The 24839-nt window shown below is 45.6% G+C and overlaps 1 protein-coding gene and 1 long non-coding RNA gene across 2 annotated transcripts in view; one reads left to right on the top strand and one right to left on the bottom strand.

Moving 5' to 3' along the window:
• The window catches only part of tmc5 (transmembrane channel like 5), a 365838-nt gene that overhangs the window by 146471 nt on the left and 194528 nt on the right, over nt 1–24839 (bottom strand). The window contains exons 8-11 of the mRNA XM_086000829.1: nt 24423–24671; nt 11764–11915; nt 10089–10233; nt 8242–8397 (exon numbers count right to left, since the gene is read on the bottom strand). Of these exons, the coding sequence (XP_085856955.1) occupies nt 8242–8397; nt 10089–10233; nt 11764–11915; nt 24423–24671 (702 nt within the window). The remainder of the gene's footprint in view (nt 1–8241; nt 8398–10088; nt 10234–11763; nt 11916–24422; nt 24672–24839) is intronic.
• LOC147110647 (uncharacterized) lies at nt 8130–24671 on the top strand. Its single transcript, XR_015079966.1, has 2 exons — nt 8130–8213; nt 24395–24671. It is a non-coding gene; the product is annotated as an uncharacterized LOC147110647 (long non-coding RNA).

The following is a 24839-nucleotide window of genomic DNA, read 5'->3' as shown; positions in this document are numbered from 1 at the left end:
GAGTTGAGCTACAGATCAGCCATGATTTAATTGAATAGCGGAACAGGCTCGAGGGGCTAAATGGCCTACTCCTGTTCCTATGTGTGCTAATATAATATCACTAGTTGTTGTGTATGTAACCTGTTCCACCTTAAGAGAGCTTAAGCCTGTTCCACCTTAAGAGATGTACTACTTTCTCAGGCTGCTGTAGACGTAATACCGGGGGTGAACACACCGGTATATAAGCACTGTGCAGTAATCTTGTATTCAGTATAGTCCCTACCTCCAACCAGTAAAGACCTGTTTTTATTGTTACTCATTAGTCTGTGTCTTAATTAACTAAATAATTCACAGACTTAACACTGGCGACGAGTCAGGTTCTTACCCTGCGGCAGTTATTCCACGGCGGTTGAAGAGAGGTTTCAAACCACACCACCCCACTGGAAGCGACAGGCATTAGGACCCTGAAGCCTCCATCAGCTTGTGAACCGGAGTAGAAGACAGGGCTGGGGAAGACAGGTACAGGGCGATAGCGATCGGCAGATAAGGGCCGGGCCGCTTTGAAGTGAGGGGCGCAGCAGGGCCATCGATCGCAACCACCGATAAGGGCCGCACTCGGGCTGAAAGGGCAGCGGCTGCAGAAATTGAAGGCGCGAGAGCCGCGGTGCACAGCACGGGCCATCGATCGCGATCGGGAGATAAGGGCTTTGGAGTGCGAGGCGCAGCCGGGCCATCAATCGCAAGCACTGATAAGGGCCGGGCCGCTTTCAAGTGCGAGGCGCAGCCGGGCCATCGATCGCATCCGCTGATAAGGGCCGCACTCGGGCGATCGCGGCGAAGATAAGGGCCGCACTCGGGGGCTGAAGGGAGACGGCGTCGGGGGACGGGTGAAGACCGCCAAGCGCGGGAAAACCGCCATTTTGTGGGCGGAGGACGACGGCAAGAGCGGGAAGCCGCCATCTTTGATAACAAGTAAAGAAAATAAAATCTGAGAAATTGCAAATCTACAATGCCTAAACACGGGAATATTAGCACCTTTGATAGTGACCTCGAAGATTGGGCCATATATGTTGAAAGAGTAAAAAATTATTGTAAGGCCAATAAAATTCGTGACCAAGATAAAGCTCTAACATTATTAAATTTAATGGGTGCGAAGACATACGGGCAATTGAAACACCTGTTATCACCAGATGAACCGGCGGATAAGACGTTCGATGAGATTGTTACTGTCCTGAAAGGTCATCTAAACCCCACGCCGCTGATGCTAGCGGAACGATTTAAATTTTACGACAGAAGGCAGCTACAGCATGAAAGCAATGCTGAATATTTGCTAGAATTGCGTAAATTAGCGAAATATTGCCAGTTTGGAACGGGACTGACAGATGCACTACGAGACAAATTTGTGTGTGGTTTATTTAAACAGGATACACAAAAGCGACTGCTCGAGGAGAATGAGCTGACGCTTGAGAAGGCGGTCACTATGGCAGCAGCACACGAAGCCGCAGCGAGAGGCACGGCAGTAATGCAGCTACGGTCACCGGAGCTCAGTGCACACAAATTGGGTGTGAGTTCTGGCAAATGTTATCGTTGTGGAAAGACAACGCATGATCAGAACCAGTGTTGGTTTAAAAACCAAGAATGTAGAACTTGTGGTAGGCTTGGACACATAGCTAGAGTATGCAGGTCAGGGAAGAAGACCAGCAACAAGAAGTCACCGCAAGGAAAATACGCAAAGGTACACAAGGTGACCAAACAGGAGTCCGATTCAGACGCAAGCTGTAATGAACTGGCTAGCTTAAGAGTACTCAACGCTGGTAAGGGTGCAGACCTCCAGACAATTTGGGTCACTCTTCAGATAGAAGGAGTCCAAGTAAAACTGGAATTGGACACTGGATCGGCATTGACGGTCATAAATAAGAAAGATTACGGAAAGTTATTCCAACATATTCCCCTACAGGATACGGGGATTATATTGAAAACATACACGGGGCAAAGAGTGTACCCCATCGGGAAAATAGAGGTTGCAGTGGTCCACAAGGGCGAAGACAGTCAAATAATGGACTTATATGTGATATCTGAAGGAGGTCCTCCACTACTAGGACGGGAGTGGATTAGGAAAATGAATATGGACTGGCATTTCCTACAAACAATAACGAGTGAGAACTCGGTGAAGATAGTCGGCCCAGACTCTGGAACGGATGATGGTAAGCCCAACTCAGGTGCAAAAGACAAAGTTTCAGCACAGAATTCCACTGAGCAACAACAACATAGTTTAACTGTGGATTCTGAGTCTGGCAAGTCTACTGATGTGCCCATTTCTGAGGGACACCGGGCTCGAACTCAACTCCATTTCAAACTACAACAGCAATTAGAACAAATGCTTCGCCGTTTTGAGCAAGAGTTGAATGCAACGAAAGAGTTCTTTGATATAGAGTTGGAGAATCTGGAAAGACAACAGAAGCAGCTGATGGAGAAAATGGAGCAGGAGCACACAAAACGTCTGATGTCAGAGGAGTTAACGGTCAGCCAACTCCTGCATATGCTGAAGGACAGGACTCTGAAATGGGAAAAACTTGAACACGAACTTCAATATTCAAACGAAAGGGGTTCGGAGCTCTCAAAGGTTATTGGAAGAGCTGAGGTGGCAACACAGACTGAGATGACTGCAACAGAGCAGCCCTTGGATGCCAAAAGTACGCTGACTCACGTCAACGTAGAACAACAGACCGCTGAAACAGCTGCTCCGGTAGAGGGATTGAATAGTTCGATCAATCAATCTCCAAAAGAAGTTGAAGTAGTAAAATCTCAAATGAGGTCATTAGTAAACGACTTGCTGAAAGCCCAGAAAAAGCTGGATGAAGAGGTACGCATGAAGAAGTCTCTTCAGGAAAGATGTCTGGACTTGGAACAAAAGCTGGCTAACGCCCAGCTGGGTATGGAGGAAATAGAAGACCCTCTCGCTGGCCTAGATCAGGATGACACCGAATATTACCATGACCTATTGAGTGACACTGAATATTATAGTGACCTGGTCTGCCCAGCTTGTGATGAAAACTCCCAAAGTGCAGAAACCATGATGAATCACAAAAAGTCTAAGAAACACCGGGAGATGGTGGCGCTACTACTGAAAAAGGAGGAAGAGAAGGAGAAACTTTGCATGCAGCTGGCAGCTGACAGTGGAGCCCAGAGAGGATCCAAGAAGCAGAAAAGGAAAAGTCGAAACAGAAGATGACCCATCTGAACCATTATCACCTCTACCAGATCACACACGTGGTCCCTCCGAACGGAGCCAAATCAGTTCGGAAGTTCAAGCTGTTAAATCCATGAAAGGACTATTGAATGAGTAACGTGAACCGACTACACCACAGAGATTGAATCTGTGAACTGTTTTCCGCAGAGACTGAATCTGTGATCTGTTTTGACATGAAGTTATATATGTATATATGTTATTATGTTACGTTAAACATGAAGTTATATATGTATATCTGTTATTACGTTAGGTTAAATGGGGGGATGACTATAAAGCTAAGAAGGGAGGAGTGTTGTGTATGTAACCTGTTCCACCTTAAGAGAGCTTAAGCCTGTTCCACCTTAAGAGATGTACTACTTTCTCAGGCTGCTGTAGACGTAATACCGGGGGTGAACACACCGGTATATAAGCACTGTGCAGTAATCTTGTATTCAGTATAGTCCCTACCTCCAACCAGTAAAGACCTGTTTTTATTGTTACTCATTAGTCTGTGTCTTAATTAACTAAATAATTCACAGACTTAACACTAGTGATTTTTCTTTATATTGTAGTAATGTTCGCCTTTAGTCTTTGTTTGTTAAATAGGGAAGTATGTTTCTTAAATCGGGGTATCTTAAAATAATTACAAGTGTATAACAATTCTACGGTAGTGAGCACTCAACTTTTGAATTGAGACTGACCCTTGCAACATTAATGGGTTCTAATATGAAGTAACCACCTGCTTAATGAGAAGTTAATGAGAATACATGGCTAAGAAAGGGTTACCAACATATGAAGAGAGATTGGGTCGATTGGGCTTATACTCGCTGGAGTTTAGAAGAATGAGAGGGGATCTCATTGAAACTTATAAAATTCTAACAGGACTAGACAGACTAGATGCAGGAAGGATGTTCCCGATGGCCAGAGAGTCCAGAACCAGGGGTCACAGTCTAAGGATAAGGGGTAAGCCATTTAGGACAGAGATGAGGAGGAATTTCTTCACCCACACAGTGGTGAACCTGTGGAATTCTCTACCACAGAAGGCAGTAGAGGCCAATTCATTAAATATATTCAAGAAGGATTTAGGTATATTTCTTAAGGCTAAAGGGATCAAGGGGTATGGGAGAAAGCAGGGACAGGGTACTGAATTTGGATGATCAGCCATGATCTCATTGAATGGCGGAGCAGGCTCGAGGGACCGAACGGCCTACTCCTGCTCCTATCTTCTATGTTTCTATGTTTCTATCAGCTGCACAGATATAGGACAGGCAGAAAAGCTCCCTTTATATCAGAGAGAGAAAGATTCCATTAATTAGAAGGGAGATCTTGGAGCCTTAATTAAGATAAACACCTGCCTGAGAAAGACCATAGCCTGGAACTGGAAAGTTAGGGAAATGCACTTCCTGCAGTCAAGTTAAGGAAGTTAGAAACAGAAGGTTGAGTTATATTCACCCATGTCAATCATTGTAGCACAGATCTGTAGCTGCAAGGACAAAACATAATCAAATCAGTGTTGAATGATACAAAATCATAGACACCCTTGATGTAACCATGTAATGTAGAAATGTGAAGACTGTCACATAGTTGGGATAAGAGAAATGCAGATAAAGTGGCAGTTTGTAAAGGAGGGTTAGGATTTGTAAGGGTTTGGTCAACCTGAATACTGAGCTCAGGACTGTAACGTGTTTGAGTCCCCAACCATCAGGTGTGGTTGTAAGTAATGGCCCGTAATTTCCGATAGGAGGCTTCCTGCGTGCGGAAGCCTCCTATCGGAAAAAAATCTACGAACTTACCTGAGGGCTCCCGAGGTCCGGACACTTCCGATCCTGGGCCTCTCCATATTCGAAATGCGCAGGGCCCACATATCCCAGGGATGCAGGTGGTTCGCAAACATCGCTGGGGTTAAGTGGGCCAGGCCAGCCAATAGGAGAAGGGAATCTCCCTTCATACTTTTGACAGATAGACCTGTCAAATATATGAATGGAGATCACCCCAAAAAGACACTAAGGCCTAGAAATTCATTATAGCCACTTTTGGGGCGGTAAAGTCGGGCGGGCGCTAAAGTTTGCGCCCGGCGCAAAGTCGAGGCCACTTCGCCGATATTCAGTTGCATCGCCCTCAGAGGTTGCTGCTGCGCTAAAACAGGTGATGCACGACTATCATTAGGCGCTAAGCCGGCAGCCCGGGGCGCTAACACCGGAAGTTGGGCGCAGGGCAGGTGCGGCGAGCTGCTGATTGCCGGCAGACACTCTGGCTCCGGTGAGCTCTTAAAGGGGGAGGGTGGATTTGTTTTTTTGACAGGCCGAGACTAGTGTATTTGTGTTTTTGGGGAGGGCTCCTCCTCCTCCTCCTCCTCCTCCCAAAGAAGGAGTGTTGCAAAACGGCTGCCTTTTCTACTGCAGGAGTGCCCTTTAATTTGCGCTCCCCGCGGCCCGCCTCGGCTGTGTACCGTTCCACTTCACAGTCGTTCGGGCCGCCAGGCGCACAATGGGGCGGCGCGAGTGAAGTTCCGGTTCCGGGCGCACAAAGGGCGTTGCACGACGAAATGACGTCATGATCTGCGCGCGCAGATGAGCGCGCGCAATGACTTTGCGCCGGCGCTAAATGTCTACTGAAGTTGGGGCGAGGCGCAGATCGCGCTGCGCCCGGGCGCTAAGCGCCTAGCGCTCGAGATCTACTCCTCCTAAGGCGCTAACGGCTGGCGCAGCCAACTGAATTTCTAGGCCTAAAACATTAAGGGGGAAAAATTGAGTCACGCCTACTTTGGGGCGCTAACTTCACCGGGGCGCTACTTTTAGCACCCTGAAAAAGTTAGAGCCCCCATGGCCGATTTTCCCAGGTAGCACCCCGAGAGGGAGGAGGAGCGCTACTGGAAGTGCCCCACATCCCTCGTGGGGTGCTGCAAGGCACTATCGCGGAGCTATGTGCCGCAGCGCCATATGCTGTGGCACGTCGTGCCGTGGTACTGCAGGCCTTCCTCCCCTTCTTAAAGGGGGGGGCCTGGCGCAGCGCATCCTGGCGCCCAGCTGGGCCACCAGGGATCGGGAGTGCCGGCAAACGAGCCTGACACTCAAGAGGAGTGCCAGGCTCATGGAGAGCAGCTGGCACCCTAAGGGTGGGGTCTTCACGGGGGCCGGGGACAGCAACGGGGGCAGGTGCTGGCAGGCGGCCAGCAACAAAAATGGCCGCCCACCACCTCCCCTTTAACTAGCGCCGCTCCGGCCGCAGGTAGGCACCCCGACCCCGTCGGACATAGCGTCCGGCAGTAAGTCAGGGGGCACTACCGAAGATCGCGGCCGGGGCGCAGTGCACGGCGATGACATCATCGCCGGCAGCGCAGGGCACTAACGGTTACCACCACCGCTAACCTCCCGTTAAATCTCGCGGGAGGCGTTGGCGGCGCTGCGCCCGGGCGCTAGTGGGCGCTAACGGGAGGCGCAAAGCAACCGAACTTTTCCCCATAAATACATTTTTAAAAAACCATCACGTTTTTAAAATGGGTTAAAAATACATTAAATTAAATATTTTAAACAAAAATTAAATTTTTTGTAAAAAATAATTAAAGTTATATACGGGGCTAAAAATAAACTTACCTTTTTAAAAAGTATTTTTAAATTATAAAAGTGAAATTTTTTTTTTAACTTTTTTCAAAAGCAGGCCTTACACTTTTACCAGGCGTAAGATTGCTAAGGGTTTTCAGTGGGCCAGGTTCTGCAGAAAGTGGAACTCTCCCTCCGCAGAGGCCCTTCTCCAGGGCAGGCGTCCGATCTGTCAAGAGATCAAAAATGCTGGTTTTCAGCGCATGCGCTTCGCATGCCTGAAACTGGCACTTACGAGGTCCCTACAGGTGTGTACACAGCGCGTACACACCCGTAGGGATCGGAAAATACGGGCCACTATCTTTTAAGTGTATGCCTAAGTATTATTGCATGTGCTGTATGCTTAATAAACCTATGTACGCTTGATCTCAATGTTTCAAGAACCTTAATGATTTTGAGGAATAGATAAAACATCTAATTATAAATAAAACCCTTCCTCTAACAGGTTGCCTTGGTCATGGCAATGACTGACCAGGTACCACCACTGAGTAATTTGCTGTCAGAACAACAGTCTCAGCTGCTTCTACTTCTTCACAAACTGCATCATGGCATCTTACTTTTGCAAGTACCAGCAGAGAGACACCCACCTGGGAGAATGTAGCTGGTGAGGTTTTTCACCAGATGAGACACGGAACACTAGTGAGAATGAGGAATTTGGAGTGGAAGAGAAGGAGTGTGTTTCTCCATTGAAATACTTTCATACACAGAGATAGAATTGACTTTATCACCAAAAATACTGGTGTAAGGGGATCCCCATACAAAGCAGCCCGCTGACGTCATTTGCCTTGCAAGTGGTGGGTGACAGTTTGCCCTTTACAAGGCTGCACGGGGGACCCAGCGCAACCAGCCTATTTTCCAGTGGGTTTTGCTGGACTTCTGCAGGACTCCTGCTGGTTATGTTGCATCTTCAGAATCCCCCATTTGGGGTGCACATGTTCATATGTAGAGGAAATTGACAGCATCAGTGTGTGTACAAGTTATTACTCCAATTTCATGGTTTAAATGACCTTAGAACGCACTCATCAGTTTATTTATTAGCTGAGATTAGATTACTGCTGCAATCATTCATGCTTTTTTAAAATATTATATTGTGGCAAAGCCACCAAGAGACTCTTGCAGTAATGTATATTATTGCCTTTAACAGGGGTTTGTTACCTTTAAATGTTTGCTCTGTATAAATAGCGCGGGTTCGGTAAAATGTCAATCCAGTGCAATGACGTCATCACGCAGGTCAAGTGACGTTCCCAATGGCGGGAAACGTGCTGAAACATTTTTTTGACAGCTTTGGCACTGGATTAACTTTGAGCTGCCCGATGTGTGGCCTCTTAGGCAATCAGCTTATTTTGCATGGTGAAATATACAGAAATGTACCATCCTTCAAACAGTAGATCAACAAGTGCAATGAGGTACAATGTAAAATTTGTAAATCCATACCTTAAAATTGGAGATAGAATAGGAATGTATTCCAACACAGCAGCCCAATGTTGTTCCTAATGAAACAATCCAACCCAACAGATGAATTAAGCATCGCACGATTCTCTGCTTTCTTGTCAGTTGCCGCTCATAGTGCATTTTGTCGGATAGCATTTCCTGTAAATATGAACAATATTTAACAGTAAATATGAAGTCTGGAAGTCTTCATACGCTTTGAAATTCCATCATATTTTCACAAAGGGTGCGACTGCTGCCAACGAACCGGAAGTAGTTGCGCATGCGCAGTCTGTGTATTTTTTGGTGGCTCCTACTTTTTAAAAAACTGTTGGGTGAAAATATGCTGTGAAGCTGTTTGCAGCAATTCTTCGTTGCTCCGTGAAGAGGCTGTCACAGTCATATCAGAAGTGCTTATTTTGTATAGGTTCTGTTTACTTATTAATTGGGATGAAACTTTATAAAATAAGGCGGACACCATGTCGTCTGGAGAAAGTTTGGAGGCTCAGTTTGAGTTTAACGCATTTTTGGCGAACAGAGAAATTTCTAAATGTCGGGAACAGGGAGCGGGCCTGAACTGTCAGGAACAGGGAGCGGGCCTGAACTGTCGGGAACAGGGAGCGGGCCTGAACTGTCGGGAACAGGGAGCGGGGCTGAAATGTCGGGAAAAGGGAGCGGGCCAAGCAGAAATATTATCGAAATTTCCAGAATAATCCGCAGAACGTTTCTGCGCAACTTCCGGTTCATTGAAATCAGCTTCTGGTTCGTTGGCAGGAGTACCTACCTTTCACAAAAATGAATTTAATTTCAGTAAACAAAAATTGTTCCATTTGTATGCACTATTTCCCTTGACATTCGTCTGTAATTATTTAATGAATAGAGTTCAAAGGATTGGTTGAATAGATTGCAGCGTCTCTTATCCCATATTTGGTTTGATCCTGGACTTCCTCATTTAAGCACACTGCCACAAAATCATGAAACTACTAATTCTTCCATGTTGGAGAAATCTTGAAAATTAAATATTTCCCTACAACAGTGGTGCACAACGTCAACCTCTACTCACTGAAGACCGAACATATGATGCAGTCTATTCGGAGAGTAAATGGAAGTGCTGCTTCGTGGCTTGCCTGCTGGTTTTCCCCCAACTCTGTAGGGAAATGACTAGCTTTCATTTGGGAGCATGACAAAGTTACGAACTTCTGGGTTAAATCTTTATGGTACAATGTCCTTTGCTTCCTTTTTTCTCTCTGTCTTCCTTTGTTCTTTATTTATTTTTTTGCTGTCTTTCTCTCTCTATTGGTTTACAATAGACAATTTTGCCACAGGGAGATTACTCCAGGAATAATCTTCCTTTGGCTGAATTACTTATCCACATTGTACAGCACTGCTGAAACAGAAGAAACTTTTAGGGAAACGAGTCTGACAGGCCCAACCAATCAGGACTGATCAGGACTGATCAAATTCAGGAGTGCCTTTTGGCCCAGTCCAAAATAATTGGTGGGCTGAATTTGGCAGGCATATTATTGTGTAGCACTTTAATTTATGCTGCCTTTACTCTCTTTCTCTAGGGTCTATCAAACTATTACGTTCAGAGGGGATGCATTACTAGCACCAAATTTAAACCACCACAACAGAGTCGATATATGTCGTTAAAGTTTTTATTGACATTTTTGAGGCTGAACTATAGATTTTTTTTAAAAATGGGATAAAATTTCATGTTTTTTATAAATACATTAAAACATATTCCTAATAGATTAAACTTAATTACCCTACCATAAGGAAATTATTATTACATCAGGTAAGCTGTTAGGAATTAATCATTTGTGTAGATCAGTGTGTAAGACACCACATACCTTTAACTGTGTGCCCAGGCTCTGTTTTTTCAGTTCTACTGTTTTTTCATTGGTTATGTTGAAGTCCCATGAACACAGGAGCCTGGCTGCATCTCCAGCCAAAATGCCAACTGCAATAAAGTTTTCATTGAACGTCTTTGCCATGCTGCAGTAGAAAAATGATTAATTAAATATACAGTCCGCTAAACCATTATTAACTGTCCTCATAAAGCCAGATTTCATAAAGCTCATTTTCTCTACTTTATCTTTTATGGACTGTTTTGTACTTGTTAAGCTGAGGAATGTCGGTGCTAGGGAATGGAACATTTTCCCACATTATAACCCAGAATCACTATCAAAAGGGATGTCTTCTCCTGGAGGAGCAAGGGGGAGGGACCCAAAGGGAGCAGGCAATTTGAAGGGGACAGAATAGAAGAGCCCGAAACGTCAATAAATCTGATCTTGAGACACTCGTGGATGAAATACAGCAAAGGAGAGGAAGACTGTTAGGTGGCCATGGGAGAAAACTGCAGAAAACGGTGTACAGAATAATGTGGGGAGGGCTGGCAGTGGCAATGGGTGTCACCTCTCTTATCCCCAGAACTGCAGACCAGTGCATGGAAATGTTTAATGACCTGATGAGGACAGGCATGGTAATAGACAGGGCACTGTCCCTTCTCATTCTTGGGCACCAATATACTATTATCCCTCTAATATAACTTCCTGCTGAAGTCCTCCTTCTCACTGCACTGTGGGTTCAATGGTTTCCTGACTCAATAACTTACATTATGTATTGGCACTTACTGTGACACGGAGGACTTGCATGCAAGCTTCAACAACCCTTCCTCCATTTGAACAGGGTGGTACCACCAGATCTGTCACATTAGCTGTCTGATGCCATCTGGGAGACAACCCTCAAATGCTACCCTTCACCTAATGCACTCAATTTTGTTTCAGGAGAAACTTGGACAACATGCTCGTTGAGGGCAGGTGACCAGAGGGGGCATAGAGCTATTAGGGAGGCCCCCTGCATTAGCCATGAGAGCTCAGTAGGACAGTGTGCAGGGCACAGCAAGCTACCACTATGCATGAAACTGGCTCAAGATCATATTGCAGAGCCCCTCCAGATCTACTGAGACAGCGAAAACATCTTATAACATCCTCCCACAGCTCAGGGAGTTTAGAGAGTTTTCACACTGAAGACCAGTAAAATCTTTTTAAAGCTCCTGCATGCAATACACATGTGAAGGAGAGAGATGCTTGTTCAAAATAATGAATAATGACTAATTCACTAAAGATTTTAATTGAAAGCAGTGCTACATTATGAGAGAAAGTCATGGTAGATGACTGATTGGATTGGATTAAAGTCTTGTTTTTCTTGCCATACTGCCCTGCTCTGGCAACTCTTCCCGTGCACAGAATTACACATTCAAAGTTGTTGTGTACAAATAATTAAGTACTCATTAAATAACTGGCAACTAACATTCCAGGTAACTTTGAACTATCAAGTTAGTAAATTTGGTTATAAAAGATGTTGGGGTGTATTTTCCTCTGTTTGCTAATATTGGCATGAGTATACACTGTATAAAATCGCTTTATGCTCATGACAACTTCTTTTGCTAACATAAGCAAATGGAGGTAAATAATCCCCGTTATGCTTAGTGATTTATGAACTGAAAGGATTATGTCCAATTACCTGTAAACCAGACACAGAAAGCAAATCAGCATGTAGGCTCCAATTGTGAGGAAGTAAGCAAGCTGCATATGATACAGTTCTGCAGCAGGGCTTGCTTGAATGCTCGTATTGGTATAAAATCCATAGTAAAAAACAGTTCGTGTAAAATAACCCTGCAAGAAAAAGGAGATATTATGATTGGCACAATCAATAACAATTATATCATAGAATCAAATAAAGTACAAAACTATAGGAAACAGTCCTTATAACATCCTCCCAAAGCTCAGGGAGTTCAGGGAGTTTTCACTCTAAAGACCAGTGAAGTATTTTTAAAGCTTCTGCATGGAAAGGAGGCAGATTCTTGTGCAAAATAATGGATAATGGCTAATTTACTACAGGGATTTTACTTGAAATCAAAGTTACATTGCAAAGAAAGAGTTGTCAGGGCAGGTATTGTGGGTGAAGATGACTGGGTTGAATTAAAGTCTGTTTTTCTAGCCAAACTGTTCTTCGCTCCATCGGGCCTCTGCCAATTAGGTCTTCAATTGGAGTAATCGCCCCCTCCCTCATGGCCCCCTCCCTCACCTCCCCGCGCCCTTTCCCCTGTCTTTTACAGTCTTCCTTTTCAAATACTTATCCGATTCCCTTTTAAATGATGTTAAAGGTCCTGCTTCAATAGCAACTTATAGTAAAGCATTCTATGACCCAAAAATCCTCTGTTTTAAAAAAAATCTTTGAACTTTTCCCTTCATTCTTCTACCAGTGGAAGCACTTTTTTTCAACTATTTGTCCTATCGAAGCCATTCATAATTTTGAAAAGCTCTATTAGATCCCTCCTAAACGTTTTCTGATCCAGTGAAAAAAATCCCTTATTTTTCAAGCCTTTCTTCATAACTATAACCTCTCATTCCTACTTTCATTCTACTGAATCTTTGCTATAAGCTTTCCATGGCATTAATATACTTCCTATGAGTGACCCTAAGTGCATGCATACTTCAACTGTGCCTTAACCCATGTCTTGTACAAGATAACACTACTTTTTGCTTTTATATTCAATGTCTTAATGTAAAAAAAACAGAATCTCATTTGCTTTATTATGGCCTTTTTACATGCACACATAACTTTAAAAATCTATGGCCTAGAAATTGGACAAGGCCTGAAAACGGGCGCCGGTATCGCGATGCGCGGTTAGCCGGCACCCGCTGAGTTCGATGCAGGCAGCATGCAAACTTTGTGCTGCCTGCTAATTTAAATGATAGTAGCGTGCAGCCCAGCGCTGAACACGCTGTTGAGTGGCTGCAGGCCTTAGCAGAAGGCACAAGTTCGTGCAAGGCTAGCACCACTTAAAGCTAACCTGCACTACTGAAAGCCAGCCTGCACCTCTTAAAGGGAAGCTGCATTCTGGCTGGAGCAGACATTCTGAGCAGGAAGAAAGCTGACTAATGGTGCAACAGGGCAGAGAGCATGCTCCGAGGTTCTCCTTGATGCAGGAGGTGGACAGGAGAGAGGTCCTCTATCCACAGAGGGCCAGGAAGCCCTCCAGACAAACTGTGAAAAGGCAATGGGAGCAGATAGCCATCACGGTCAATGCCAGCAGCGTAACCCCAAGGACCTGGATGCAGTGCCGCAAGACATTTAATGACCTCACACGAGTTGTCAAGGTCAGTGAATTCATCTTCAAATGCCATATCCTTACAACTGAACCACTAGCCTCACACACTGCTCAATTCACCACCCCCCTTCACTCACCTACCAACAATCTCTATCAATCACAATTCATACCTCACATTCACAGCTTCACCCTCACACACTTAGCACTGCTATAAGTCTCACAGCCACATCTCACAGCTTGCACACACTGCCAGCTATTCAAACATGACAGGCACATCACCCAAACACATTGCACCACACACACTGACACACTTCCCTCTCTCTTGCAGGACAAGGTTGTTCATAACCGGAGGCAGCAGTGCCTACCCACAGGGAGACAGGCACGTCTGCATGATCTAACCTCCATGGAGGAGACGGTGCTGGAGATTATTGGAGCAGCCATCGCTGAGCCTGTGGCCAGCGGTGAGGCTGAAACAATTGAAGATGACAGTATCCTCATACCTAATCATCCTTCTCACATCCCACTTCCCCCTCATCCCACAATATCTTCTGATTTACAAGCTGCTGATGGTGTAACCTTTCCCCCCACCACCTATCCCCCTTCACCGCAAACCTATCCTTGTGCCTTTCTCCTTCCAAGAACTGCAACCCGGCCAGGCAGTGGTGGAGGAGCAAGACCGGAAGAGGAAGGCGGCAGTGATGCTGAAGACACAGCACCGTCACTCGATTTCACACTCGCAGCCACCAGTTCAGATATTGATGCTCTGCGTACTTTAGAGGATAAGTTACGCAGGATCTACACGTGGTGAGACACCGGGCATGAGTGGCCTGCAGCCAGGGCAGGGGGCAAGGGTAGTGCAGGTGCCAGCTCCCTAGAGGGTGAGGTCGCACACAGGTTCTGCTGCACAGGACTCATATGAGGACTTTGGTGGGACAGCCTACAGAATAAGGCTGATGGGTATGCACAATGAAATACTTGGTGCATTGGCAGGCCTGCCAGAAATGTTAAGGAGCATGGAGGAGTCCGGCACTAACCTTGAACAGGACTTTGCACAGAGGTTGGAGCCCATCCTTTCCAGTATGAAAGTGATGGCCAACTGCATTAGTGCACTTGTGAACCCAACCACAATGCAGCGCATGATGGCCAATGTCTCAGCTTCCATTGCAGCACAAGCAGAAGCCACTCAACATCTGGGTGGAAGCAGTGGAAGCTCAGATTTCTGTCACGCAAGCTTAGACTGCAGCCATCATGGCTGCGGTTACCAGTGTTGAAAGGGGCTTGCAGGGTGTCACAGCAGTCCAACAATCTGTCCTACAACAGATGGCTAGGATTGCTGGGTCGCCGCCCTGGGGAAGTGGCAGTGGCTCCGGGGGGCACGAACCTGCTGTCCTCTCTCAGGATGACAGCATTTGTCCTCTCACCACTGCCACTCTGCCAGTGCCCTTGCTGTTGCCTGTCAGCCAGTCAGCCCAGACTTCTGCAGCCCATGCCGAGGTGGTGCAGGCTAAAGCCTGGCGTTCTAGGCCCAGAGCTGCTCGAGGTTGTCCTTGCCATCTGCAGTCTCCCCCACAGAAACTCAGCAGCCTTCCACCAGCCATACTGCAGCCAATGGGGTAACACTGCATAGGAGCACTAGGGCAGGCAAAGTCACAATGAAAGACAGGCACTAAGGGCATGCACAAGGTTGATTAGTTCACTTTGGTATGTAATATTGGATGGTTTGACTTATAAATTTGGTTTGAAATGTTTGTTTTGTGCTGGCTTTTATTGTAGCATTGTGGCCAAGAGGACTGTGATGGTCAGTAACAGAGACAAGGTAAGGTGTGGGACTGTTGGTGAATGGGGAATTGTGGTTGCGTTCACCCTGGCCTCCTGCTAAGAGCCCTCCTCCCTCCTCTCTCTTTGAGCAGCTTGTCCTCCTCTGTGTCGCATCTGCTCATCTCCCGGTCATGCTGCAGGCCATGGGGAATACAAACTACACCCATGTCTGAGCAGAAGCCATGAAGTAACCTGCCACACCACTCCCTGGAGACTTTAGCAACTTCAAATAAGAAAACAAACTACCAAACACTTCTACAAACTCACCAAGAGCCAGCAGAAATCAACCTGCAACTAACCTGAAAGCAGTTGATGATACTTTTACATAGCCCTGGTAGGGGTCCTTCCTGCTGCTGAACGCATGTTCAGCTGTGCGTGTTTAAGAGAGGGCATTGGCTGGAGCATTGATGTCGAAAATGGCAGCGCTGGCGTTAAATCAGCATTACACGGTGACTGAAGTCACAATCTGCCTAATCTGCATACTTCGACACACGTGCTAAAGACCTCACTAAGATGGATTCCGGCACAGCCTGCACCAGAAGTGTGTGCACTCAATGAACACCATTTTGGACCCAAAATGGCACCCGCAGCGTTGAAAATCCGGGTGATACGGAACCAAATTTCACGGCCTATGTATCTACACCTCTAGATATCTCTATTCCTTTAATTTGAAGAATCTTGCCATTTAGAGTATACTTTGTTTCACTGTTCTTTTTACAAAATGTACAACTTCACATTTCTATGGATTGAACTGCACTTGCCACCTATCTGCCCACTCTGCTCACCTGCCTATGTTCTCCTGTATTCTTCCTCACAGTTGCTGTGCCCTCCAGTTTGGTAGCCTCATCAGAATTTGATATCATTTCTCTTATGCCTATGTTCATATTATTTACAGAAGAGGTCCCAGCATAGATCCCTGAGGCACACTACTACCCATATCCTGCCAATTCAAAAAACAACCAATCACCCCATATATTTGTTCTGTAGCCATCGTTCTATTAATATAATTTAAATGGAATGAAAAATGGATGGGTTCTGTAATGGCTAGGTGATCACCAGATTTTCGTCAATGTGGTGAAGATGAAAATTTACTCCCATATGCCTTAATTTTAATTACAAGTTTCTTTTGTGACTTATCAAAAGGCTGCTGAAAATCTATGTATATATAACACCCACTACATTTCTTTTATCTATACTTTGAGTTCCTCAAAATATCCAAAACAAGCAGGAATTGGTCTTTACAAATTAATTTTGACTAGCCTTAATTAGCCCATTCTGTTCTACGTGTTCACTAATTCCATCCTAGATTATGCACTCTTAGCAGAGGCAAGACCATCTGGCCTATAATTTCTGGGTTTATCATTTTTCCCTTTCTTGAACAGTGGTGTAAGAGTTGTCACTCTCCAGTCCTATGGTATGACTCCTGTTTTGAAAATTTTAGTTAGTACAGTAGTGCCTCCATTTTTTCCTCCCATCTCCTATAATATTCTGGGATGCATGCCATCTGGACCTAGTGAATTTTCTACTTTTTTTATACAGTCTCCTTTTGAATATTTATCTCCAGTAGTAAAAATTCTTCCGCATCCTCCCCAGGCACTCCTACATTCCACTTTCATCTTCTTATGTAAAAGCTTAGGCAAAATACTTATTTAGCATCTGCTGACTTGAATTTGAAATATGCAACATTATTGTACTTTTAAATGGATGTTCTTTGAACCCTTAGACTGGCAGCAGTGGAACAGTACCCCAGCATAGAGACAGTGCCTTAAGCAAAGGACAGGAGAGAACGGGAGGGGAGACAAGAAAATTGGTGGAATACTTTTCACTTTTTTAACCCAATCCAACCTACCTTACCTTTTCTTCACCTTTTTTCCTCAGAAGAACTTATAAATATTTTACTTATCACTAGTTAATCTCTGTGGCATTGCACAACCAGTGTAGTCTTCAGGGGATGCAGGGTTAGAGGGAGGGGATACCTGGCCCAACTTTGCAGAAGTTAGAATGGAACCTCAGAAGATGTTTTACAATATTGATGTGGTTGATTTCACTAAGCCTACAGTATTGGCTGGCGACTAGGCTATACAAAATTGTTTTAAATCTTGTAGTTTCAGAGACTGGCCTGTTAAGCTTGGCTTGGCATTGGAAAATTTCACACTCAAACAAACCAAAACTATCGTGAATTCCTCATGAAAAGAAAATCTTACTGAATTCTACATAAAATGGTAAAGAATGCGAAAATGGTAAAGTACTAGAAAATGTCATTATCACTTACACTTGCAGGCCCAAATTTTCTACCCTCCACCTGGGCCAGCCTCCCCCGAGCCCCCTCGATCTCAAACCTCCCCCCAGCCTCCCCCAGCTCTCTCTATTGTCAGCCTCCCCCAGCCCTCTCGATTGCCAGCCTCCCCCAAGCCCTCTCGATCTCAAACCTCCCCCCAGCCTCCCCCAGCTCTCTCTATTGTCAGCACCCCCAGCCCTCTCGATTGCCAGCCTCCCCCAAGCCCTCTCGATCTCAAACCTCCCCCCAGCCTCCCCCAGCTCTCTCTATTGTCAGCACCCCCAGCCCTCTCGAACGCCAGCCTCCCCCGAGCCCTCTCGATCTCAAACCTCCCCCCAGCCTCCCCCAGCTCTCTCTATTGTCAGCCTCCCCCCAGCCCTTTTGATCTCCAGCCTCCCTCTCCCTCCCCCTTCCGATTGTGGTCCGGAGCTGATTCTCCCTTTCCAGTGCAGGGGACTGCCCACCAGTCCCCGGCTGTTGCCTCCTGCAGCTTGTGATCCATCATGCCCGCCGGCCATGCTTTCCATCTTGCTGGCTGCCAGGAGGGAGGCGGGCTTACAATTTGCTAACGAGGCCCTGCCATTAAGATCGGCAGGGCCTTCAAGTCGCCGGCTTTGCTGGGTTCTTTGGCCGATTTCAGCAACTCCTGCACCTTCCCCAGCTCCCCGCTAATGTTAGGGACCATATTTCTGACCCTGATCCTGTTTTGATATTTAATGATTTATATTGTAACCATCTATTTTCATTAGGTGAAGTGTAAAAGGATTGTTTCAGAGAGGGTATTATACTATTACACGAAAACAGTATTTCACACAGTGCTCTGCTAAAACTGAAATTGTGGGAGAGAAATGCTGGCATCAGGATCCATCCAGCACTCCTTTGCTATTCTGTATCATTTCACTGTGCAGCTCAACTCCTGAAATTACTATGTATAATGACTAAAGTCATAGGGGAAGAAATTCGGTATCGCCCTGTTTGGGGCACAATTATCAGCCGGGCGCAAAGTTTAGCGCCTGGCGCTAATTATCACCTCTGACTGCAAACTTGGCTTCTATTGCCCCTGGAGGTGATTTGAACGCTAAATTAGGCGCTACACACCTCTCTTAAGGTGCTAATGCCGAGGAGCGAGGCGCTACCTCAGAGCGCTGGCGAAGCTCATGTGATGTCAGTCAGCAATGGAACACAGACACACTGGCGCGGCCAGTTCTTAAAGGGGAGGGTCGATCTTGCTTTCCAGCCATAACCTGCTCATTGCAGCCTGGAATCTCGGCCTGGAGAGACCTGTACATCAATTCTGCTGGAAAGAACAATGGAGAGGCCCAGAGAAAGAGCTCAGAGTGCAGCCCCCACAGTCTCTTCTAAATCGATGCAAGGAAGGTCAAATCAAACTTGTTGTATCTATGCTTTAATGCGTTCAATCAAGCATGTAGCTACGTCGAATTAAATCAGAGTCAGGCAGACAGGCTTATAACTGCGATGTTCACTTTATTGCGTAAAATGGCCGACTGCCCTTTTCCCGGGTAATTCCCATAATGCAATGCACATTACATTACTGTATTGACTGGTGTCAAACTCGCAATCAATACACGACATCCCCCTTTTCCTTGGAAACAAACTTGCAGTTTACAAACAGTTGCTTACAATAACTTATTTGGTTTATAAACTTTTTACAAACTTGTGTCTTACCACACAACTAAATAATTCCCAGGTTTAAACATTTAACATCACCCATGCAGTTCTCGCACAGTTTATGTTGTGACATAATCAGACAGTCTTTGGGGTTTTCTTTTAACCCTTTGAGGTCTGGCTGTATTGGGTATGTCTGACATGTTGGTGTCAGTGGGTATTGCCTGTGTCACAGTGGCATGTGTGTCAGGGTCTACTATACTGTCCTCAGTCCCTTGTGTTTCCTCCTGCTAATGGAGTGTCTCCTTTGGTCCATTGGTTCTGTATTCCTTCACAAAGGTAGTGTTTCTCGAGTAGCGTGCTCCGTCTGGAGATTCTACTACTGCTTGACTCCCTGTTTTACTCAAAACTTTGTGGGGTGTGGCATTAAAAGGAGTGGTGAACTTGTCCCCTTTGTCCTGCCGTACCAGCACTGTGTCGCCAACTTCCACCTCTGAGTATCGTGTTCTCCGCTGTTCATCTGCGTACAGTTTGGACTTGCCTTTTTGTTCTGCGTCCCGGTCACGTACTTCCATGTCTGTGCACGACTCTGTGATGTCTGGCAGCTTTCCTCTCATTTTCCATTTAAAGAGCAGCTCTGCCGGGCTCTTTCCTGTCATGGCATGGTCAATGCTCCTGTACACAGTCACATATTTTCTAAGTTCACGTTTCCAATCTAGTCCTTCTGACTGAGCAATTCTGATTCTCTTCATCAGCGATGCATTCTGGCGCTCAACTTCTCCGTTAGCCTGAGCCCATTTTGCTGTCGTTTTCAGGTGTTTGATCCCGTTGTTTTCACAGTATTCTTTGAATAATTCAGATTTGAATTGGGGACCATTATCAGATTTGCAGGTGATTGGCAAACCATGACGGCTGAAGATTGACTCTAAACTATCAATAACCTTTTCTGTTGTTGTGGAGGTCATGATGTCGTATTCATAGTAGCGACTATAATAATCAACTACCACAAGAATGGAGTGGTTGGATGGCAAGGGTCCCAGTAAGTCTATAGTTACATCCTGCCAGGGGCCCTCCGGTAATGGTGTTGGTCTCAGCGGTTCAGGTGGGTCAGGTCTGGCTACTATCTGACAGCCGTGGCACGCTTTACAGTGTTTTTCAGCTGCTTTGTCCATGCCAGGCCACCAAACCTTGGTTCTGAGATGTTGCTTTGTTCCAACTATTCCCAAGTGTCCTTCATGTGCTAACACCAGGGCTTGTGCATGTAACATTGTGGGTAGCACGATGCATGTTCCCCGAAGAACTAGGTACCCCACTACGCACAGCTCGTTTGCAATTGCTGCATAAGCTTTACAGTTCTCAAAATGTCCGTTTGTGATTGCCTTCCGTACCTCAATCAGCTCTGGGTCAGTAGCAGAGGCTTCCTCCACCTCTCTAGTAGTGAGTGCTTTTGGTGTCGCACTCACAGCTACAAATCTCACGTATTCAGCTGAGCCATGAGAATGTCTCTCCTGTTTTGCTGTCTCCCCCAGCAATCATGACAGTGGGTCTGCAATGTTTTGCTTGCCTGGAATGTGTATCACCTTAAAATCGTACGGCTATAATCTAAGTACCCATCTCTCTATACGGGCACAGGGTTTCGAGTGTGGGCCGTACATCACTTGTAGTGGCTCAGTTACCAAGTAAAATTTTCGGCCATACACATATGGATGCAGCCTCTCACAAGCCCATATAAGAGCTAAGGCCTCTCTCTCTGTTTGAGAGTATTTCCTCTCACAGTCTGTTAAACTACGACTTACATAACATATTGGCACCTCTTGTCCCTGTTGGTCCTGAACTAGTACTGCGCAAAAACCTACAGGACTGGCATCTGCTATCACCTTGGTTGGTGCGTCCTTATCAAAATATGCTAAAGTGCCGGCTCTAGCCAACTCTTCCTTGAGTGCACTGAATGACTGTCTCTGTTGTGATCCAAATTTAAATGGTGTGTCTTTTCTCGTCAGGCATCGCAGTGGCTCTGATAGCGTTGCAAACTGCGGGATGAATCTGCTACTGTACCCACCGAGTCCCAAGAAACTCCTCACCTCTGTAGCATTCTCTGGTTCCCGAGCTTCTGCCACCGCTCGCACTCTCTCTGCTGTTGGTCCGATGCCCTTTTCAGACAACAGGATTCCCATGAAAATCAATCGGTCCATGTTGAATTGGCAATTCTCTGAGTTTAGTGTCAGTCCACTTTCCATTAGTCTGGTCATAACAGCATGCAGGCGTCTGTTGTGCATTACCTGGTCGTGTGCATGCACGATAATGTCGTCTGAGATGTTTTCAACACCCTCTATTCCAGCTAAGGCATTAGCTATCTCGTGCTGATATTGCTCACTAGCTGAAGCTACACCGAATATCAGCCTCTTGTACCTGTATACTCCGTTATGTACTGCAAACGTTGTGATTTCTCGTGACTCAGGGGTCAGTTCTAGCTGGGGATAACCCCATTTCAGGTCTAGCTTACTAAACACCGTCGAGCCGTTCATGCCTTGGAGTATCTCATCAATGGTGGGGATTGGATATCATTCCCTCACTATTGCCTGGTTTGCTCGTCTCATGTCTAGGCATAACCTTACATCCTTATCCACTTTTGGTACAATAACCACAGGATTTACCCACGGGGTGGGACCAGTTACAGGTTCGATAATGTCCATGTCCCTCAATTGTTTTATTTTGGCCTCTACTGCCCCCTTAAGTTGAATGGTATACGCCTGAGTGGGGCTGGGCCACAGGCTTCAGTTGTGGGTCGATATACAAACTGATCTGTTTTGTGTTCAGCCTTCCTACTCCCTGGAACACCTTTGGATACCGCTGTTCTAGTAGCTGTCTTACATCTACCACAGCTGAGACATCTGCGCCTATTTTTAAAACTCCCAGTTTCATGGCTGCCTCCCTTCCTAGCAACGGCTTTCCATGGCCTTTAACCACAATGAACTCCGCCTGCTCAGTTCTCTTACCTATTGTAATCCCACATGTGAATATACCTTTAACTAACAGTGGTCGGCTAGAAGCATAAGAGAATAACTTTCTCTCTGTCTTAGGGACATGTGACTGACACTTAATGTGTTCTGACTTTAATCCTTCCCATGTATTCTCATCTATCACATTACTAGTTGCACCTGAATCAATTAACATTCTCAGGTTTAACACCCCCACACAAAAGGTAAGTCTCTCTGTCACGTTATTTCCAGTAACAGCAAATGCAAGGTCATTTTGTTCCTCTATATTGTTCACACTGTGTTTCTTTGTACCCTTTGTGCGGCATACTTTGGAGAAATGATCCTTTCCCTTGCACTTATGACACGTTTGTCCACGTGCTGGGCATTTCGGATCTCTGCCCATGTGGTCTGTGCGTCCACATCTGTAACATTTCCTTTTGTTCCTATCGCCATTTCCCTTTGGTTTCTCTGTTGAGCTTTTTGCATAATACCCTCTTTTCTGTGTAACACGACGAACAGTATCTGTCTCCGCCTTCTCTGTACATGACATGGCTGACATCTGCTCCTCGACGTTTTCACATTGTGAGGCCAATTGTAACGTGCGGGCGAACATTAGACCTTGCCCTTCCTCTAGCAATTTCCTCTGCACATAGGCTGACGTGCACCTACTCAGGATAGCATCTCTTATTTGATTATCCACATCCCCCCCAAAAGCACAGTCTTTAGCAGCCTGCCGCAAGCGAGTAGCAAATTGTTGCACAGTCTCACCTGTCTTCTGGGACAACTTATGAAAAGTCTGTCTAGCAAATCCTGCGTTGACCTGGGACACGAAGTAGTGATTCAAAGCACTAACCGCCGCCATGTAGTCTGCTGGCTCTCCTGTGTCCGGTAGAGTCGAAAAGATATCCTGGACATCTGGTCCTGCTAGGTGTAGAAGTAGAGCTCTTCTCCTCTGCTTTGTGGCACCTGTAGAGGTATCGTCGATAATGAGTCCTTTGCCATCGGCATAAAGCTCAAAAGATGTTAACCACCTCGTCCATCTTGGACCCAACGTGGCTGGCTCGGTGAAGCATGCAAAATTTTGAATGCCGGTTTTCTCCATCCTAGCTAACTAAAACTTGGGCAACTAGCTATCTAAAATGACTCCGTTCGTTATCCTCATCGCCAATGTTGTATCTATGCTTTAATGCGTTCAATCAAGCATGTAGATACGTCGAATTAAATCAGAGTCAGGCAGACAGGCTTCTAACTGCGATGTTCACTTTATTGCGTAAAATGGCCGACTGCCCTTTTCCCGGGTAATTCCCATAATGCAATGCACATTACATTACCGTATTGACTGGTGTCAAACTCGCAATCAATACACGACAAAACTGAACCTGCAAAGTGCTGCTCAGTACCCAAAACTCCTTCACACAGCGTTGAATCTCTCCAGAAGTCTCTCTCTCTCTCTCTCTTTCAGAATGCGTGGTGCAAAAATGTCAGCGACAAAAAAAGGCAGGAAACGGCCGCCTTTTAATAGCGCTCCCAGTCCCTTCCCGACTGCAAAATTCTCCCCTCTACCTGTCATTGCTAGCGGCAGGCGGAAAGGCAGGGGGCGCCACTCAATATCTGGTCCGGGGCGCTACCGGGGCATTGCATGCTCGACTGGCGTCATGATCTGTGGGCGCAGGAGATCGTGGCGGTAGTGTTTAGCGCCGCCGCAAAATGTCTGGTCAGTTTCGCGAGCGGCGCAAACATCGCCGCACCCAGGCGCCCCGTTAACGGGAGGCGCTAATCAACTAAATGTTTCCCCCATAGATACTGGTTGCTGTAACACACCTAATAACACAAGTCCCACTCAAAAAAAAGGCATTGCATTTCATCAACGTTTCCTCTCAGCAAAATATTGGGGGCAATTCTAACCTAACCCGCCCATCAGGAAACTGATGGGATCGGCTACAATACGAGCTTTACACTCTGCCCGATTTTACTCTCCAATGAAGTCAATGGAGAAGAATATTGGGTGGAGTGTAAAACCAGCGTTCCACCTGATCCAGTGTGGTTCCCGCCAGCGTGTTGGGTTAAAATGACCCTATTAAGTTTAAAGCTAACATATTATTTGTGTTTCTTTTACATCTTAAGGTATACACATACTCTCTATTTTCAACAGTTATTGCTCATTAACAGTCTTGTTGTTTTTCAAATTGATTTAATGAGTATGAATAAACATGCAAACATCACTGTTGCTAACTATTTACATTTGGCCAGATAAAGTCACTTAAATTGTGGCCTATTATGTTTGCTTAGACCTTACTATCAGTTCAATTTTTAATTTTAATATTGCTACCATTTTTACAGGAATTACTCATAGTTGAAGGATACTTACTGAGCCAGTGAGCAGCTCCAAGCCTGTGAACGTGAGATTGTTGGCACCTAAAGCAAAGAATTGTGGGATGGCAATGAAGCTGAAGTTAATCAGGAAGGAGAAGATGTTGAACATAAGCAGCCATCTGAGGAAGGTGAAATAGGAGAGAACGCTTGTTCCGAACTTGCCACCAATGATTTTCAGGGATCTATGCCAGGGATGAACTGACTGGAAACATTCAAACATATTCTCACGAAAGCGTCGAAGGGACTGAAAGAGAACGAGAAAAAGAAACATATTTACTTGTAAAATGACACTCATTTAGTCTGTGTTGAATCTCATTTTTCTGGAAATGGTACATCTCCTTTTGTGAGTTTTTTGATAATCCTACACTGAAAGATGTCCATTAATAGTAGCACTTTTCTCCCTGTTTGCATT

The sequence above is a fragment of the Somniosus microcephalus genome, chromosome 11, assembly GCF_052327205.1.
Source record: "Somniosus microcephalus isolate GS21.2 chromosome 11, FLI_Smic_1.0, whole genome shotgun sequence".
Lineage (NCBI taxonomy): Eukaryota > Metazoa > Chordata > Chondrichthyes > Squaliformes > Somniosidae > Somniosus > Somniosus microcephalus.
The sequence above is the reverse complement of the archived record's forward strand: the minus strand, read 5'-3'. Positions and strand labels throughout refer to the sequence as shown.